A 17,721-nucleotide genomic window follows, 5' to 3' on the forward strand; every position below is an offset into this window, starting at 1 on the left:
ATGCTTTTATCCCGTATTTCCCTGTTACACTTAAACGCAGCACGATTGCTGCAACTGGATTAGATGTGTGGAGTCAGGTGGCGAGGTGGGCGGGGCTTGATGTTGGAAGCGCGAGGTTGCAAATGGAAATTTTTACGAGCCTCGTCAACACGTGTCTTGTCAATGAAAACAAATACACACCGAAAATTTAAAAACAATATTAATGCGTATTTTGACTGTAAACAGACAAACGTGCTGCAGAAGCTTCTGAAGAACAATTATTCTGCCAAAAACAAAGATGAAAACGACCTGGAAATGATCCGAGAACATAAAAGGTATGTTTGTTTTTGCTACCAGTATAACATAGTTTTATCTGTGTTTTTCTATCTTCATTGAATTAAAAAACTGAAAGTAAATGCGAACATGTCAGTCATGGAAATCATGGAAAATGAGAACGTCCCAGAGACATGTGGGTTCTCCTGCCTTCTCCTCCCTGCCTCTCTGCATTATGAGTGTTTACAAACGAGTACAAGATGCATGCGTATTTGCCCGCAGTGAGTAATAATAATTTAAACGCATCGATCGGTTCTCTCTGTCAAGCAGCCACACTGCCCCACGTGACTCTGTCAGCCAATAACATTGGCACCATTTTTCATGCATTAGGAGTAGTACATGTTAATTATTTTATGACACAGAATTTGTCTGTTAACAGCTGAAAAAAGGAGAGGAAATCGTCATGTTGATGTAAACCTTTATTGACTTTAAACAGAATGTTAGTAAATAATTTAATCATGACACAATCATTTGATTTTGCATAAATGTTAGTTGTGGGTAAAGCATTATGAACATCCGCATATTTTTCAGTGCACATTTTAAACATGTGAAAATAGTTTTACGTGTGTCTAAAATCGTTTCCATACACCTATGAAAAAACAGTATTTTAGTATTTTAAACATTACTTAAAACATCGTACAAACTGTTGATAAATGATAAAAACGTTAAGTCACAAGGACAGATTCTGGCACATCTCAATTGCTAAAATCACTCTCCAAATTTTTTTTTTTTAAATTAATCTAATTGCTGTGGTCCCTCTTGGTCTTACAAAAAAGCTTAATTTACAAATCTTAGTGAACAAGTGAAAAGACAGAAAAATGTAAACATTTTGTTTTTGGCAGATTTCTTCAGTCAAATGTATTAGTTGGATAAAAAGTTTAAATTCACCTATTAATATCTGTAGATAAATATATATGAGATTACAAATGTACAAACTTTGTTGAGCTACATGGAAAATGGTTGGAACAAAAAATCCTCACCAGATGATAGTTTTACTGAGTTAATGGATGATAAATGTATTTCATCATAAGATTTTCATCAGGCCCAGGTCATGCATGGATGTCTCGACTAGGGATGAGGTGATACACGATTTATATCATGCAGTGTTGCAACAAATAATTGCAATGAGCTAATCATTGTGAACTTTTATTTTGGGATTATTTACTAACAGCTCATTAGGTAGTAAATCTGTCGTCCACCATGAAGCCCTGGGTCTAAACCCAGCAGGGGGTCTTCTCCTGAGTTAGACCTTCACTGCAAATTTCCATCTTTGCCTATTCACTTTAACTGAACAGGCAAAGATGGGTGGGGTATCGTGAGGATTGGACAGTAATTAAAAACAGAGGCTGTTGTGCTTTTTGTTGTGGAGACTGTCTCTACTGTTCAGACAACACTGTCCTTCTGACGACCAAGGACAGAGTACTGGACGGACAACTAGTAGGATATTCCTTAGTTAATTTGGAGTCCATTTTACAACCTCATCCCAAATCTGTGTGCTATTGGAACAAAAAAAGGAAACAGAGTAGACAGTGAAAAAGACCCATGCATAAAGATATGCTGTAAAATCCTTCTGTTGGACCCAGATGTGTTCAGCTTCAAATTACACCTCATCATAATTCAACCAATTATATATACTTTAGGGATGTCCAATCATATCGGCCGACCGATATTTTCGGCCCGATATTACTCGTTTTTTTCTCCGATACCGAAAACCTGATAATGCAATCCCTGGGTTTCACCAAATGATGTGTGCCCTAAAAATAGTTTTGGGGATTAACGGCTGAATATTACAGTAAAAGTCACTAGATGGCAGTACTGCAGCTCATTTAATTAATCTCATACTAAATATTACCAGGCCTATATCTGTATCGGTTTATATCGGAATGGGAAAATTAAGTGTTTGGACAATATCAGCATATCTGATATCATAAAGGTTATTATCGGACATCGCTAATATATTTGTGGTTTACGAAGACCAGATTAACATGTTTTTGGGCTGTAGTTGAAAACTCGTGACCATCCAGCTTTGAGACAAAATTACCACACGTGAATATGTCTGTCAAAACCATCATATTATCACTGTCTAAACCATCCCGTCCCATACCTTGTCCTGACAACATCTTGGGTATAATCCTAACTTGAGATCCATGCACTGAATTCAACATGCATCTCAGCCTGGCACATTTGGTTGAAATGCATGTGTCTTTTACATTGACATGCACTGAGTTCAATGGAAGATTTAACAAAAAAAATAGGATATTCTAAGTACGTTCTGTTCTGCTCTCCAATGGCTGCAAAAGTTTGAAGAATCACAAACATTTTAAATGTTCAAATAAAAATAGAGACAACAACAATCACTCAGTTGCTCAGATCAATGACCAGGTGCTCAAAGATCTGAGTTTTCCCTTTAAAACTGGAGGCCAGCAGGAACTGTCGGTTGTCTATGGAGATCGGAGAGAAGGCTCTTGGTGCCTGAATGTTCAGCTCCTGAAAATGAACAAACATGCCCTTCTTGGTGTCCCAGCGGTACACCTGGGTGAAGGAGTAATCGCTGCCCAGAATGGCGTACTGCCAACTGCCCACAGCAAAGGGCTGAAACACCATGGAGCCACGGGAGGGCATGGTCTGCAATTCTCTGAAGAGGGCCCCGTCCCAGCGCATCACTTTGGAGTCGCCGATGAAGCGCGTCAGGCAGATGAAGAGGTCAGATTTGACCTGGAAATGTTTGACGGCGTAGACGTCCTCCATCTCTGGGATGTCGGTGCGTCTGTCAAACAGCTTGGTGCCTTTGTTCCACTGGTAGATGACGGGCCTCTGGGAGCTGCTGGACAGGATCAGGTGAGGCTTGGAAGAGAGCTCCATGAACTCCACGTCAGTGTCCCGGTACCAAGGATGGAGTGACTGGTGAGAGTAGAAGCCGTTGCCGTTCCACTTGTAGATGGTGGTAGAACCGGCCTTGGAGCTGTCTGCAATAACGAAGAAAGTCTCCCCATCTATGCGGAAAGTCTCAACGTCATTTGGTTTTCGGATTTTGAGAATGTCGATGCCCTGAAGCTTAATGAATTTATTAGCAGACGTGTCACGCTTGTAGATGTGTGAGCCACCGAACAGCTGAGCCACGATGATGAAGAGCTGATTGTCAATGACCAGAGGTTTGCAGATCACTGTGGAGGTACCTGGTGAGGGAAACAGGAAGGAAACAGAAGAAATTACTACCTGGATTTTCTACTCTGCAGATTTAGGTTCAGGTACTCAGTGTAAAAATATTGAACATGTACATTTTCAGTGGTACAGAAGTAGCAAATACTGGTACAAAAGCCTACTGTGCCCAAAAAAGCGACTTACAGTACATTCTTCAAGATTAAACATAATTTCCACTTACTGTCAATATCATCAAAATTTCTGAAGACCATCTCCACATGATCCCACTCGAGAAAACTGCATTTTCCAATAAAGGGCTGAGCAAACACCACATACTGGTCATTTTCAAAGGAAAAGGCTTCCACCGAAATGGACTCAAACTTCATGGACTGGTACGCATTAAACTCTGGTACAGAAAACAACAGAACACTTAGTATATTTTAAAAAATACCCAAAGACCTCAGCAGCATTGACATTGTTCTTCTTCACCTGTGGTGATGCAGTCGAAGGACTGTGGCACCAGATCGTTGATCCTCTTGTCCAGCTGTGAGGCCGGGCCTTTACAGTAGATCTGGTCTACGGTGGCGTTGGTGCTGGAGATCCACTCCACCAACCACTTGAGTTTGCAGTCACAGGTGAACTGGTTTCCCCTCAAGTCTCTGATGGGAGAAAACCCACAACAATAACCTCTGAAACCTCTGGGCTTTTACACTCCTGGACGTCTGACCACCACGACTTCACTCTCTGACCCTTGTACCATCATCCTGAAACCCAAAGCTTCGACCACCTCCAGCAGCTGAAAGGCTCCTTCACCGCCGCATGTAATTTTAATGTTGTTAAAAGCACCCACACATTTTTCAAGGCCCTACTGAAGTGGAATAATGATTCAGGTTTCTATTTATAGCCTTGAGCTGGTGGAGAAAACTCATTGTCCATGATGGAGTACAGTGTGTCTTTGGACGTCTTTTTTAATTTTCCATCCAATCATTTTTCTAGTATGACTCATAAAACCCTGCATAAAAAAAATCTATTAATGTTAGGCAAACACAGCTATCGATATGAATTCACTAAATGATTCACTTATGATCCTTTACTGAAATGCAGCCCTGTGTTATTACAGAGCCTGAGTATAGAACAATTCCCTATAAATGTGATTTTCAGTTAACTTTCACAGATTAGCTTTTAGAAAAACACAAAGACATTTGTGTGAACAGCAATCATAGGAAAAACAAAAAGAAAAAGTAACAGAAATCTGACTGAACTTTGTTTCTCTTTCATTTAAGGCAGGAGAACAAACATGTGCACCAGGCACAGAGGTGTGCAGAAACAATTTTGTTTCCAGAAGAAATCACATTTAAGGTAAGACTTACATTTTGGTCAAGGCCTCAAGACCTTTGAACAGATCTTTGGGCAGGGTCTCCAGGTTGTTGTAGGCCAGACTCCTGTATGACAAAGAGGGAGGGGGGGGGGGGGGGGGGGGGGTTTAAATAAAAAATACTGCAGCAGTACACATACTCTACTTTTATTTTTATGTGTTCATTTACAAGACAAAAAAAAAAAAAAAACACTGCGCTCGTGAAATTTAATAGTGGATGTTGTTTCTCGTGTTTGTTTTTTTTCGCAGTGGAAAATATGATTATGTGTTGAGGGGCCTGGGCACATGCAGTACTGCATCACCACCCAGGAGAGTGAAGGCAGGAACACTGCTGATTTTAAGATCAAAAAAAGGACCATTAAACTATTTTTAGACCTACCTCCTCAGTGACTTTATGGTTTTCTCAGCAACAAAATCAGAGAAATGTGATGAGAGAACTGTGAGAGAAGTGTGTTTTCTATTAGGGCGGTTCAACCCATCAACTGACAAATCATCATGAGTCTCATGATGTCAAAGCTCCTTCCTCGTTGGGCAGATGTGAAAATGTGACACAAAGAAAACCGTCATATTTTGTTTTACCAATTAAGTTTGATTGGCTGTTTTAACTGTAAATACAGCAGCCCCTGCTGGGGAGTTTAAGTATTTATTTGAGTAAACAGTAGGGGAACGTTCATCCATCCATCGTACCAATCCCATCAGGCCGAGGGCAGATACACCCTGGACAGTTTACCACTGCAGTGCTGGACCACATGTATGTAGACCATTCACACTATTCACAACCTTAGAAAACCAATGCAGAGTCCATACAGAAAGTTCATCAGACGCCAAGGAATCAAACCTGTGATCTGTTTGCTGTAAGGCAAGGCCAATAACCACTCTTTCACCGTATTGGCTACAGGGTGAACGATCTCTTCTCCAAGGTGATAACAGTGAAAATGTACCTTTAACATTTACTTTGGCAGTTTGGTAACATACTCACAGATGTATCAGGGTTTTCAGACCGCGGAAGGCGTTGGGTGATATGGACTTGATTTGGTTGTTCTCTATGAACCTGTGGGTGGACGACATGTGAGGAATGTAAGGAATAGGTGAAGAATGTGGTCTGTAGTACAGGAACTGTATGAAGTACTGTAGATAGATAGATAGACAGAACTTTATGAATGTATGTGCAGTACTCACAGATATTCCAGATGAGGAAGCCCAAGGAAAGCGTCTTCGTTTATTGATTCCAGGTTGTTGGCTGTGAAGAGGCTGTGCAGACAGAGAGCCTCAGTTACAGCTTAATCACAGTGAGTTACAAATGAGGTGATCACAGGCTGCCGTCCCACAGCCGCACAGCCTTGTTTTTGTAGGTGAGATTAACCAAATACACGATTGTTCCTCCAGTATTTCTGCTGTTTGTGTGGGTTCTAAAGGACACGGTGACTCAGTCCGTTTCCCCCCCATATGACATGGAAGACGGGGGGGATTCCCTCATCCAAAGAAGGGATTCCCCAGAAAAAAAAGGGATGATCATTCTGATCATGTTTACAGATTTATAATCGTACCAGGAGAGGACATGGATCAACAACGCTTTTTTCTGTAAAATACCATTCTGTGGGCATTATTAATGGGAGACATCTTCTGGAACATTAAAAATGGCGTTGATGAGCCAAATGAGGAATGACAGCATGCAATATAGACTGAAACGCCAGTAAAGGAGAGATTCTCACAGGAGGTGCAGAGCAGGAGTGTGGATGAAGCTCTCTTTGGGGATTTCAGTGAATTCAGACTTGACAAAGGATCTGTAAAAAAAGAAAGAAGACAGAAAATAAACTCCATGTTTGGACGTGCAGTCAAAAAAACATGCATCTGTGTGCAGAGCGGAATGTGACTCACAGTGATATGACATCCGAGGGGAAGCTGCGAGGGATGAGCCCTGTTCTCTCGCACAGCGCGTTATCTTTGGTGCATATACAGGAGGAGGGACAGCGCGGCGGCTTGGCTTTCCTGCTCTCCCCCAGCAGAACCACACAGGCCAGCAGCAGCAAAGTGAGCCAGGGCGATCTGCTGCGCATCCTGCCTGAATGTTCCATTCCTGCGAACCGATGTGGACACGGCGAACAGCCCAACACAGGAGCCGGGCTCTGCGCTCTGGTTCCCCCGCTGCTGCTGCTGCTGCTGCTGCCGCCGCTGCTGCTGCTGCTGGAAGAGTGGTTGTTGCTTTTCGTTTTGGTGTGACTGCTGCTGCTGCTGCTGCGTTTGCTGCTCCCTGTTGGTCAAACGAGGCGCTGCCACCTCTTGTTTATCTCCGTCAATTTCCAACCACGACGTGAAGCTGCTGCGTGTTCTGCGCCAGAACTCTGTGCCTGAAATGTTCCTGAAATTTTCAAATGATCGTTATGGAGGCAGAGGCGAATGAAAAGGAGAAAGTGGCGCCGTGACAGACGGGCTCTGCGGGCAGGTGGGTGTCCCAGCGGGAGCAGACGGAGCATCTTCATCCAAAAACCACGCCCATTGAAGGGAGGCCTGTGTTCAACGAACGCTGCACTTTCCCCCAGCTGGGGCTTCTGGAGGATCCCGCCCAACAGGCCACACAACTGCGTAATTAAAAATATAAATATGTATATATATATTATTCGTGAATCAGCTGGAAAACAAGGTGAAGTCCAGCCGTGATGCAGCTGACTGAGCTGACCACTCCAGAGCAGTGTCTCATGTTATATTGATATATACCGATGGACATAAATGACTGCAGTGCTGGCCGCCCAGTTCCAGCCTCAGTGGTTTTGGCTGCATTTCCTGGTTTGTTTCCGGTTCCCATGGCAACTGGAGGATGCAGCACGTTCCTGTCCCATGGTGGAGGGGTGTGTGGGGAAGCCCTCTGTCATCCTGACATCTGCTCTGCCTCGGTCACATTGAAACCCTTCCCCCATTTACCCTCCTCTCTCTCACTCACACACACACACACACACACACAGAGAGAGAGAGAGAGAGCAGTTTAATCAGGTCTCCTTGGACCTGTCCTGATTTCTCCATGACATCATTCTCAGAATGAAACCACAGCGGAGACGAACGTCTTCCATCTCCTCTGACTTCAGTTCCTCTCGCTCTACACCCTGTATGATTTGGCAGCCTGTGGTGTTGAAGTTCTACCTGTCGTGTCTGTTGAGTGTCTCACCTCAGTGTTCTTGTCCAAACACGTAGGGGAACAAATTAAAATCTTCAGACTTCCTGCTGGTCCAACAGGAAAACTCTGATCATCCATGAAAATATCAGATCTGGTTTGTTTATCATCCAGGCATTGAACATTATTTTTTTTATTTATCATCTAGCTTTAGAAAATTCAAATAAATATAAATTTGAAAAATTACTACTAGTAGATTAGTATTTGAAAAATTCACTTTAAAATTTTCACCAGTATTTTCACCTAAAATAGTGTAATATTTTTGATTATTTTATATTTTTTAATTTATCTATTTGTTTGGTTTTTTTTTCATCATCTCTCAGCTTTCGCTAGATACAGATTTATAAACCATTTTATACATCATTTCTCAGCTTTTGTTAGATACAGATTTATAAACCATTTTATAAAGTTGTTCACCTGATGATAGTTGATGAGAATGTAATATTGTCACACTAACAACTAAAGTAAATTAAATTGGGATTGAAATGATTACTTTTTAATAATTCATTAATTGTTAATATACTGTACAGGGGGCTGAAAGTATCACATTCAGCTCGTCCCTTCATCACCTGTGGCCACAGCACTAGTCCAACCCCGAGCCCTCTAGTGGCAGGTAGGAGTCCTGCAGCTGCACGACTCTAGCCCCACTTCTTTGCCCAAATACTTTTGTGTAGTACATACTATTACTGTGGGAGTACTCTTCTCTCTAATCACTTCAGATCATTAAACCAAGGTCAAAGTTTGGACATCTTCAAAACACTTTTATTCCACCGTTCTCTTGTCTTTTGCAAGACGGCGCGGCCGGCTCCTCCAGGAGCCCTACAAGGTCTTCCTTCTTCTACGGCCGTGTCTTCTTTACAGTCTAATTCCCCAGAACCCTGCAGACTTGTCAGATTGATATGTTTGCTCTCTGTGCCTGGCAGGCCTGTGTGCGTCACAGCTCTTCTGGGAAGAAACATGTGCAGGACACCGTTAAACGGAGGATTACTCCACTGTACTGTTGTATACGGGGCAACGTTCATATAATTTTCCCCATGTTTTTAAAATCAAGGCAGTAAGAGACACAGGTTGAAAGTGTGAGAGGAAGGAGATGTGTGAGAGAGAAACCACAGAAGCTTGTTTACCATGAGAGGAGAAATGTGATATGCAGATTTTGGACGGAAAAGAAAGTACAAACGCTCCGTTTTACCACTCTCTAAATAAAGGCAGAACACTGGATTTTATTGTTGCGCTGTGAGAAGTCGAAGAAGTGTCTGTGCTTCATAAATGCCATCATTCATCAGTAGAATAGTACACACACTGTACTCCAGAAACTATTCGGCCACATTGATACTCTGGGACCTCGCTGCATTTCCAAATAATCAATATAAACGTTTTAAAAAGGGAATTTTAGTTTGTGTTATGTTGTTGTTGTTGTTGTTGCGTTAGAGTATCCTACCTCTACGAAATTCAGACTAAGGAAACATACTTTTTGGTATGGTATGTGCAGAAAGTCCCTGTCAAGTGGTCTGAACAGTCCACTAGAGGGAGATGAGGAGCTGAGGCTTGTTATGTTTGTTATGATAAAATGTTTAAACGTTTGTTTAAAAAGCAAAAAAATAATCTGTTATAATTATTTATTACTATTTTGCATCTCCTCTGAGGAATGAAACATGTCAAAATCCTGTATTTGGATATTTAATTTAACTTTGCAACAAAGGTGATACTGTACAACCAAAAGATAGCCCTGGGTGTTCTGACATGAAATTAAGATTTTTTTTTTTAAACTTTCCAGGCAATTCAGAGTGTTTTTTTTAATTTACTGCACTGTTTCATTCTACACAAATTACAAAAACTTAACTTTTGCTGAGTTTTACAGTGATGTTTGCTCTGAAATGCTGTAAAAGTTATTGATTTACAATTATAAATGTCCTGCTGTTGGTGAGGATTTTCAGTGTTCTAGACTTGTATTTGTGACAATTATTTAATGATTCAATTGGAATTATCAAAACAAAACAAACCTGGCTCCCATATTCATCAATGGTCAATCAGGAATCAGCATGATTATCTCAGTGGTGACGCATTATTAGAAAACAAAACAAAACAAACCTGGCTCCTGTGTATTGTGACCTGTAAATAAACGTAACCTTTAGAGTGATGCGACTCTCGGTGCACAAAGCTGGCTTAACATCTTATGACGCGTCTGCAGAGTTTCAAAACCAAGATGCTCTTTAGTTGCTGTATGACTCATCTGTGGGCAGAGAGGGATGATGGGTAAAGGACCACACAGAGTCAGATGACTGTGATCAGTGCATAAGAATGTTTGTTTTAAGTATGTAACTCTGTAGTACTACCATTTTTTTGTCTATTAAAAGACAGAAGTTGTAGAGCACCAGCTCTGAACATTAAGTCTGACAGTAATGCACAGTAATAGTTTGTGCATTAGCAGCAGGGAGACTGTAAGAGCTTTACCTTCATGGGATATTCCCTCATGACGCACCACACAACACAGCTGTTTAACACCTGAAAAACATACATGCTCAGAGGTCAAAGGTCAACATAGAGCACTTGATGAGAAGTCAGCTGACGGTCCACCTCACATCACCATGGGTGACAAGGCTTTGATTCATATTCATTCACCTGACAACGGTTTAAAGCTGCACCTGTGACAGAGGTCATTTATAATCCCATTAACAGGTGATTGAAAGGTCATCCTTGGTCACCTGACCCTCTTTAGCTGACCTTCAAGGTGATCATTTCTAACACCCTCCTATTAGAAACTCCAAACTAAGAAAATGAGGCAAAAGTTGAATTCCAAGAGCAGACGTGATTTGAAAATGAACTTTAATCGTACTTTTTCAAACGTTACACTCGATGCTACTGCGCATTTCACTGTCAAGCATTTTAAATCTCGGCTCCACAAGACTGTGGAGATGTTTCTCTGCGGTACCTCGTGGTGTTTACAGTCCATTATTGCCCCGCTAAAGTGCCCCACACTGCAGGCTCTGTTTACAAAAATATCTGTCAGACAGGACGGTGGAAACACAAAACAACGACATAATCCCAGTGAATATTTAGTTTAACGTTCAAACAAAGTCATTTCCTGCTCACAGTGTGTTTACTATGGCTCCGACCACATGTTCCCTGGACCTGCTGACTTATTATCACTACTTTTACTTTATGTAAGCAGGCAACTTAAAAAAGGAAAGCAAAGCTCAGTGGCTTATGACTGAATCCAATTCTGTCAAATCGTCTTATGTCTCACACCCAGTTGTGCAGGGAATATGTTTGAAATATCTTTTCAAACATTTCACAATAAAAAAGAAATAGGTGTGTGTCTGCTGATTAAAGGCTACACTCTACTCATAAAAATATATTATCTATCCGCCCTAAGATAAAGAATGGCAGCTAAATATGCATACTTTAAATTCATTCTTTATTAATCACAGCAAAAACGATAAGATACAGTATTTAACCAGGAGAAAGATAAGACAAATACATGACCCTTATGTTTATATATATGTATATATATTTATATACACACATATAGACACATGCATACAGTATATGTATATGTGTCATTATTTATGTCATTAATCAGATGTGTAAATGTGTATGTGTGTGTATTTATACTTGTACATTGTGACATGCAAACTATATATTTTACAATATAAAAATAATGACTTTTAGAGGATGTGTTGCGTACATAAGTTTGCATACACATTACATTAGATACATGCAGACAAACGTCTTGTGTCCCTTTGTCGTGGAGGTCTACGAGATCACGCAGGTCTTTGATTTTCCGCCCTCTGCTGTGAAAGAACCACGCACAATTAAAGATGAGACGTGAATATTCATGATGATGATGATGATGATGATGATGATATAAATTCAGAACAACTATACATTTGAAGCTCACCTGGTTCATTTCCTCCCTCCAGCCTCTTCTTCTCATCTTCTATGGCCTTCATCTTGGCTTCGTGGACGTCAGCCAGTGCCTTCCACTCTCCCCTGTTGTTATTCAGACCGTCAAACATCGGCTTGATCTCCGTGTGGAAACGTGAAAACTCCTAAAGAGGGTGAGTGGTAGACAAAAACACTTCAAAGTGAAGAGGCTGAACGTCAGTGTCTGGGAAAGTGTTGACAGAAATGTAATTTGGAGCGACTATGTTGGCACCTTGTAGACAAAGGAGCAGACAAAATCAATGAAACCGCACTGCATTTTGGGAAGCTCTTCAGCGTGGTTTCGGTCCATCATGGGCTGAGAGAGAAAATATTTTAATTTTATTCTTATCACCATACTTAATGATGAGAAAATTAGAAAGGTTTTATTACAATTGGCTGCTGATCAAGAACAGTCCTCTCAAGATCTCCCTGCTCCCAAAACTCTGCTGCCACCATCAGAGCAACCTAAACCAAGGCAAAAAAAAAAAAAAATAGGAAACCGAAACCAGGTTTTCAAAATATGCTTTTTTCCAACCAGGTCACAGAGATGATGAAGGAAACTCACTTTGCTCTGAACCTCCCATGGCTTTGTAATGGCTGACAGGTCACAAGCTGTCATCATCATGGCCCTGGAGAAATGAAAAAAACAAAGACACATCATATTTGTGGCTGAGTTTCACTTCGTAAACATGATGAGTCAAAACAGTAAACGTGATGTGTTTACATGATTATCTCTTTTCTCGTGGGATTGTTAGAGATGAAGTCAACTTTCTGTTTCTCCTCCGTGATCGTCTCCACAGAGTCCACAATTTTCTGAAACATCGTCCTCTTCCTGAAATTCCAAACAATTCCAAAATCAAATAATTACAGAAATACTTTTTTAGATAATCAAAGGCTCAGGTGTGGTAGCTAACTGACTTACTTGAAGTAGAGCGCCAGATCGGTGGCGATGATGCAAACCTCAAACAGATGCTGCACAGTTTCAAACTGGCGCTTTTGAAGGTTTTGGAAAATGTTCAGGTTCTGTGAGAAAAGTGTAAAAACAACATTAGATGTTTTTGGGTTTTTTTTTCTTAACTAAACCAATGCTGGAGATTCAAACTGAAATACCGACCTCATCTTCCATCAGAGTCTTGCTGTACTCCAGGTGGTGGCGCTCCATAACTGAGCTGCTGTGCAGTTTTGCCAGTGGGGAAGCACTCCTACGAAGTATCAGCACGGAAAAAAACAAAAGGTTGAATTTTGGAATTTTGATGTACTGTATTTTCTGTACTGTAAAAAATGAATAATGAAGAAGAAAAAACATATATAAGTCGCTACGGAGTATAATTTGCACCAGTGCCCTCTAGCGGCTGTCAGTGTGAAAATAACAAATTATATTAGAGAGAGAACCCACAGCCGACTCACTTTGTCTGGTACAAGTTGTTGGTTCCCCGGTGGTCAATGTCATGACAGAATCCAGCAGCGACCATGGCGAAGGCCTCGAGGTCCGAGTAATATTTCTTAATTTTCCCCGTCTGTGAAACGACAGAAGACAACAGTGTTTTATGCCGAGAGCAGTGGAAACGAGTGAAACGACAGTGGTAGGACCACAGGGGGCACTCACCAGCAGCAGAGTGAACATGGTTTGTCCGACATTGAAGCCATGCCTCCAGTTGTGGTACGTGATGTCACGGTATCCTTTACGCACAGTGTACATCCAGCGTGTCAGAGTCTGTACGAGAAAAGTCATGAAACAGATTGAGTTGTTATTATTTAAAAATATTTTTGGACAAAATCATCACAAGTTGGAGGTCTCAGAACAGTTTAAACACGTCTGTGGCCTTCTTCCAGACGTTGTTCACTTGTCATTATCATGACTGAAAACTGTACCTCAGCGGGGACTTTGAACTTCTCGACAACGCCGAGCTCAAAGAAGCAGCGGATTCCACACTTGATGAGATCGAACTCTGACAGGGGGAAGTCACTGAAGCGGAACTCCAGCAGCTCCACATTTTTAGCTTCAGGGATGTTGGCTCTCTGCATGAAAGGACGCACTGTGTAAACAGTTTGCGTTGCATCGCAAACAAACAACTTGTTGTTTTCCAGCTCAAATGTCACGGCACCTACCAGAAGTTTGTACATCTCCTTCTGGTCACAGTCTTCTGGAGCAGAGCCGAACTTCTCCTCAGTGTTCTGCAGAAAAGCATTGTGAAGAGGACATGTGATCTACTGATGTTCCTCAGTCTGCTGGGAATGGGTTTTTTTAGTGGTGGTCTGTGGGGACAGTTTACCAGGATGGTCTGCACATCACTCAGTGTGGCCTTTGTCTGGTACATGAGCATTTCCTGGGACACCTCCTTACTCCACTCTGTTCTGTTTAGTTTGTCGTATGTGTCACTGTTCAGAGTGGACCAGCCCAGAAACTGGGTCAGAGCCTAGTGACATGAACACGGAGGTACACGCATGTCAAAGTAAATCAAACGAGTCAATTAGAATAAAACTATTTCACTGTGCTGTGATTCGTCCTGACACTTTGACTCACTTCTGTTATCTGTTCGTCATTTTCATCGAATGGTTTTCCGTCGTTTCTGTTAAAAAATGTCGCCACGCCAACAATTTCTTCCTTTTTGTTGACGATGGGGAGAGAGAGGACATTCTTGATCGTCCATCCAGTCTCGTCCACGGGTCCTCTCTATCGAACAAAACCAGCAAGGATTCAAAAAGGGATGGAGGGAAACATAAGGAGGCTGAGCTGCGGTGTTTATCTGAGGTTCAAGTTCCCTTACCTGAAATGCAAAGTACTCGTCTGCTCCAGCGTTCATCATGTTGCAGATCTAAAACAACAAAACGTTTCCAAAATAAGGGGGGAAACAATTTTGCACATTTTATTTGGTCAAAAAATTGACGAGGAAGGAACTTACAAATCCATTCTCAGCCACATAAGATGGAAGTCCACTGACCAAAGCCCAGTGGTCAGCAGGAGGACCGCTGTGGGATTAAAACAAAAGTCATTAATTTAGGTACAAATTCAAACTAAACATAACATAGAGGCGATAATAAAAACAAAGGGTCTAGTGCTGCACTTACGGAATAACTTTAATCTCCTCTTTGTCCTCCAGCAAGTAGTCAATGATCTTATAGAAGCTGATTTCCTAAATGTTATGGTAATAATGTAAGATGTTATTTATTTATATATATATATAAAAATATACAGTATATATACAGTATATATACAGTATATATATATACTCACCCGGCCGTCAGGTGTCTTGGGACCCTTGTATGGCTCTTGTTCTCCCAGTTTGATCGGCCACTCATCAAAGAATTCCTTGCACAAAGTAAAACAAACACGTTTACAACAAACTACACACTGTTGTAAACATAACTGTTATCTTCTGACTGGTGTTTCAGCTCACCTTGTCTTTGGTCATGTCCAGGAGTCCTACAGAGTATCTCTCACACTTGATGTATGTCCTGACTGTGTACAGCGCTTTGTGAAACTGCCTCTCAATGTCTGTTAACTCTTCAAAGACTTTGCTGGCTGACCACAGCAGCACCTGAGCAGAGACAAAAGAGAGTGAGCCAGAGAAAAAGTAGAACATTAAGAGTATATTTGAATTTCATTTGTTTTTTACAGTAATGGTTTTGTTGTCATGTCACATCACCTGGCTCCTCCTGGACTCCACATCCCACATGTATGCATTGAAACCATGGAGAATAATCACGGTGGCAAAATTCATATATTTGCTGAAGAGCTGCAAAGATAAAAAAAAAGATTCTTCGATCACATTTTTTTTTTTTCAGATCAGACTTGGACTTCCTGAGTCAAATATGTCATTTGGACGACGTGGGAAACGATGGATGACCATGTCTGAGCTCCAACTCTCTAATGGGATTTATGTTCATCTTTCATAACAGTGACCCAGAGGTCGAAGTCCAGCTTGTAAATATGCAGGTCAGTGACAGGAAGCGAATGGACTTAAATAGCTGTATTGTTGTTGTCAGGAAGGAACTGTTACGAACCACACCTCAGAATTTAAAAAATGCTCACCTCCTGATCACTCTTTGAGAACTCAGTAGCACCTTGTTTGTTCAGCACCATGACGACACCTAGTGGTTCCTTTCCATTCATGATGGGAGCAGTGAGCATGCACTTTGTGGTGTATTTGGTCTGTTTATCCACAAAATCACTGAAATGGGAGTCCTGTAAAAAAAATGAAAACAATACAGACATTAGAGAAAAACCTGAAGTCTAGAAAGTGAAGAACAAATAAATTGCGGTGCAGTTTGGACAATAGCTTAACCAGACTGCTAATGCATGACAACAACAGACATCTCGCTATGGTTATGTCATAATTACGCTATCCACAAAATTGTGGTAATGTCAACTTAATGGGCTTTGGAAATCGAATGATAACCTCAGTGGCTCACCTTCTTCACATCCGGAACATTCTGTGGCTTCTTGCAGTGAGCCGTCCATCCAACAATTCCCATGTCGGTTGGGAAAACGATCTCTGAATTGGGGTTCACTATATTTTTGTCATAAGGAGAATTGTGTGTCACGTCGAAGAGAATGGTGGACAACTCGGGCGTCCCGTTGCGAGACCTGTGGCCAAAATAGCTGCAGCGATCGGCCTGCACCAAGAGAGCAATCCTCTGGAGAACTTTGTGCAGGGCTTTCTCCATCGGGTTGCTGCCCTGCATTTCTTTAATGAGTTCAAATATGAACTCGGCCTCCTGGATGGTGGATACATCCCTGTAGGAGGATGGATCTTTGACCTGAACCTGGTTGTTGAACGCCGCTGTAATCACCTCTGGCTTAACCTTCTTGTCGTAGTACTCTTTGGCGATCTGAGGATTGTTGTCGAGAAACTTCTCCACAGAGTCTTTGTCTGCCATTGTGTGTGGGTTTGGGGGAGTTGTTCTTTTGGTAGAAGCGCAAAGATGATGTCCTCAGAAGATGAAGATGAAGGTGGCCTTGGGTGATGTAGCAGTGGAGATCCTACTGAGACATTTCCCAGTCTTCTCTGCTTAACCAGGACCAAAGCCTCAGTTCCAATCCTCAGCCAAGGAACAGACGGTAGTGAGTGGCTTAATGGTAAGGGGATCCTAGGGTCAGTAATGACTGTGACGCAGGAGTCAGAAAGCCCCAGAGCTTTCTTAACCTGCAAATCCAGTCATTTTAGAGTTTAGTTTTCAATCCCATCACACGTGATGATAGCTGCAGTTATGGAGTCTTCAGTCAGTGTGACGTCTTAGTGAGATGACACTTTGTCAGCAAAATAGTTTAGAGAAATATCACAACAAAACAACAAAGGGCGGACATTAATGATGAGTTTTTTAATTTAAAAACATGTACATAAGAACTACATGTATGAAAACTGAAACTTTTAAATCAATAATAAAAAAAAACATGCATCTAGAGATCACATTTCTAATGAGCCCCTCCTTTAAAGAGAACTGATTGTGTTCATCTTGGGTGACACCAAAGCTCCACTTAATTCCTGACAGGATTATGCCAGATTGTAAACTAATACTGCCTGAAGTTTAATTACTTTAACTGGCAGGTTAACTGGTTAATGTTTGTGTTAACCACTGACCCTGCCACTCCTCCATCTTCTCACTTTTTTACTAGCTTGTCATGATGCCCATGAGATCAGCAGGTTAGTAGATTTTTAACCAGCGCAATTTTTAAAATTTCTTCCCTTGGACAAATATTATCTAGATAAAAAAAACCCAACAAGAACACAGTTTTGTTTTTAACTTGAATACTGTGGGTTCTCTGGATCTGAACACAACACACGCTACTGTTTGTGGTCCA

The 17,721-nt window shown here is 41.4% G+C and overlaps 2 protein-coding genes and 1 long non-coding RNA gene across 6 annotated transcripts; 1 reads left to right on the forward strand and 2 right to left on the reverse strand.

Annotated features, from left to right (window-relative positions):
- The first annotated feature begins 53 nt into the window (after window positions 1–53).
- On the forward strand, window positions 54–15,941 carry LOC107989354 (uncharacterized). Of its 2 annotated transcripts, none has more exons than XR_001760892.2 (4): window positions 54–314; window positions 4,737–4,812; window positions 11,915–12,052; window positions 15,705–15,941. It is a non-coding gene; the product is annotated as an uncharacterized LOC107989354 (long non-coding RNA). The 2 variants fall into 2 exon arrangements; XR_003051387.1 differs by lacking the exon at window positions 54–314 and adding an exon at window positions 379–533.
- Window positions 719–8,144, reverse strand: LOC103387209 (leucine-rich glioma-inactivated protein 1-like). Its single transcript, XM_008321748.3, has 8 exons — window positions 6,707–8,144; window positions 6,541–6,612; window positions 6,008–6,079; window positions 5,808–5,879; window positions 4,824–4,895; window positions 3,943–4,112; window positions 3,695–3,859; window positions 719–3,488 (listed from the first exon to the last, which is right to left on the reverse strand). Exons 1-8 carry the CDS (start codon window positions 6,901–6,903, stop codon window positions 2,671–2,673), a joined length of 1,638 nt encoding a protein of 545 aa, XP_008319970.1. The 5' UTR covers window positions 6,904–8,144; the 3' UTR covers window positions 719–2,670.
- Window positions 10,570–17,715, reverse strand: LOC103387208 (cone cGMP-specific 3',5'-cyclic phosphodiesterase subunit alpha'-like). Of its 3 annotated transcripts, XM_008321745.3 has the most exons (22): window positions 16,332–17,715; window positions 15,952–16,104; window positions 15,566–15,655; window positions 15,317–15,457; window positions 15,154–15,228; window positions 14,988–15,052; window positions 14,822–14,888; window positions 14,687–14,734; window positions 14,443–14,592; window positions 14,192–14,335; window positions 14,028–14,093; window positions 13,791–13,937; window positions 13,525–13,632; window positions 13,326–13,435; window positions 13,033–13,120; window positions 12,841–12,941; window positions 12,643–12,750; window positions 12,484–12,547; window positions 12,309–12,383; window positions 12,151–12,234; window positions 11,893–12,043; window positions 10,572–11,785 (listed from the first exon to the last, which is right to left on the reverse strand). In XM_008321745.3, the coding sequence occupies exons 1-22, from the start codon at window positions 16,797–16,799 to the stop codon at window positions 11,748–11,750; spliced, it is 2,541 nt and encodes an 846-aa protein (XP_008319967.1). In that variant the 5' UTR covers window positions 16,800–17,715; the 3' UTR covers window positions 10,572–11,747. The 3 variants fall into 3 exon arrangements, with proteins under 3 accessions (XP_024916912.1, XP_024916911.1, XP_008319967.1); XM_025061144.1 differs by having other exon boundaries at window positions 10,570–11,782; window positions 13,791–14,093; XM_025061143.1 differs by having other exon boundaries at window positions 10,571–11,785; window positions 13,791–14,093.
- Between the last annotated feature and the right edge of the window lie 6 nt (window positions 17,716–17,721).

The sequence above is a fragment of the Cynoglossus semilaevis genome, chromosome 12 (assembly GCF_000523025.1).
Source record: "Cynoglossus semilaevis isolate Cse_v1.0 chromosome 12, Cse_v1.0, whole genome shotgun sequence".
Classification (NCBI taxonomy): Eukaryota; Metazoa; Chordata; class Actinopteri; order Pleuronectiformes; family Cynoglossidae; genus Cynoglossus; species Cynoglossus semilaevis.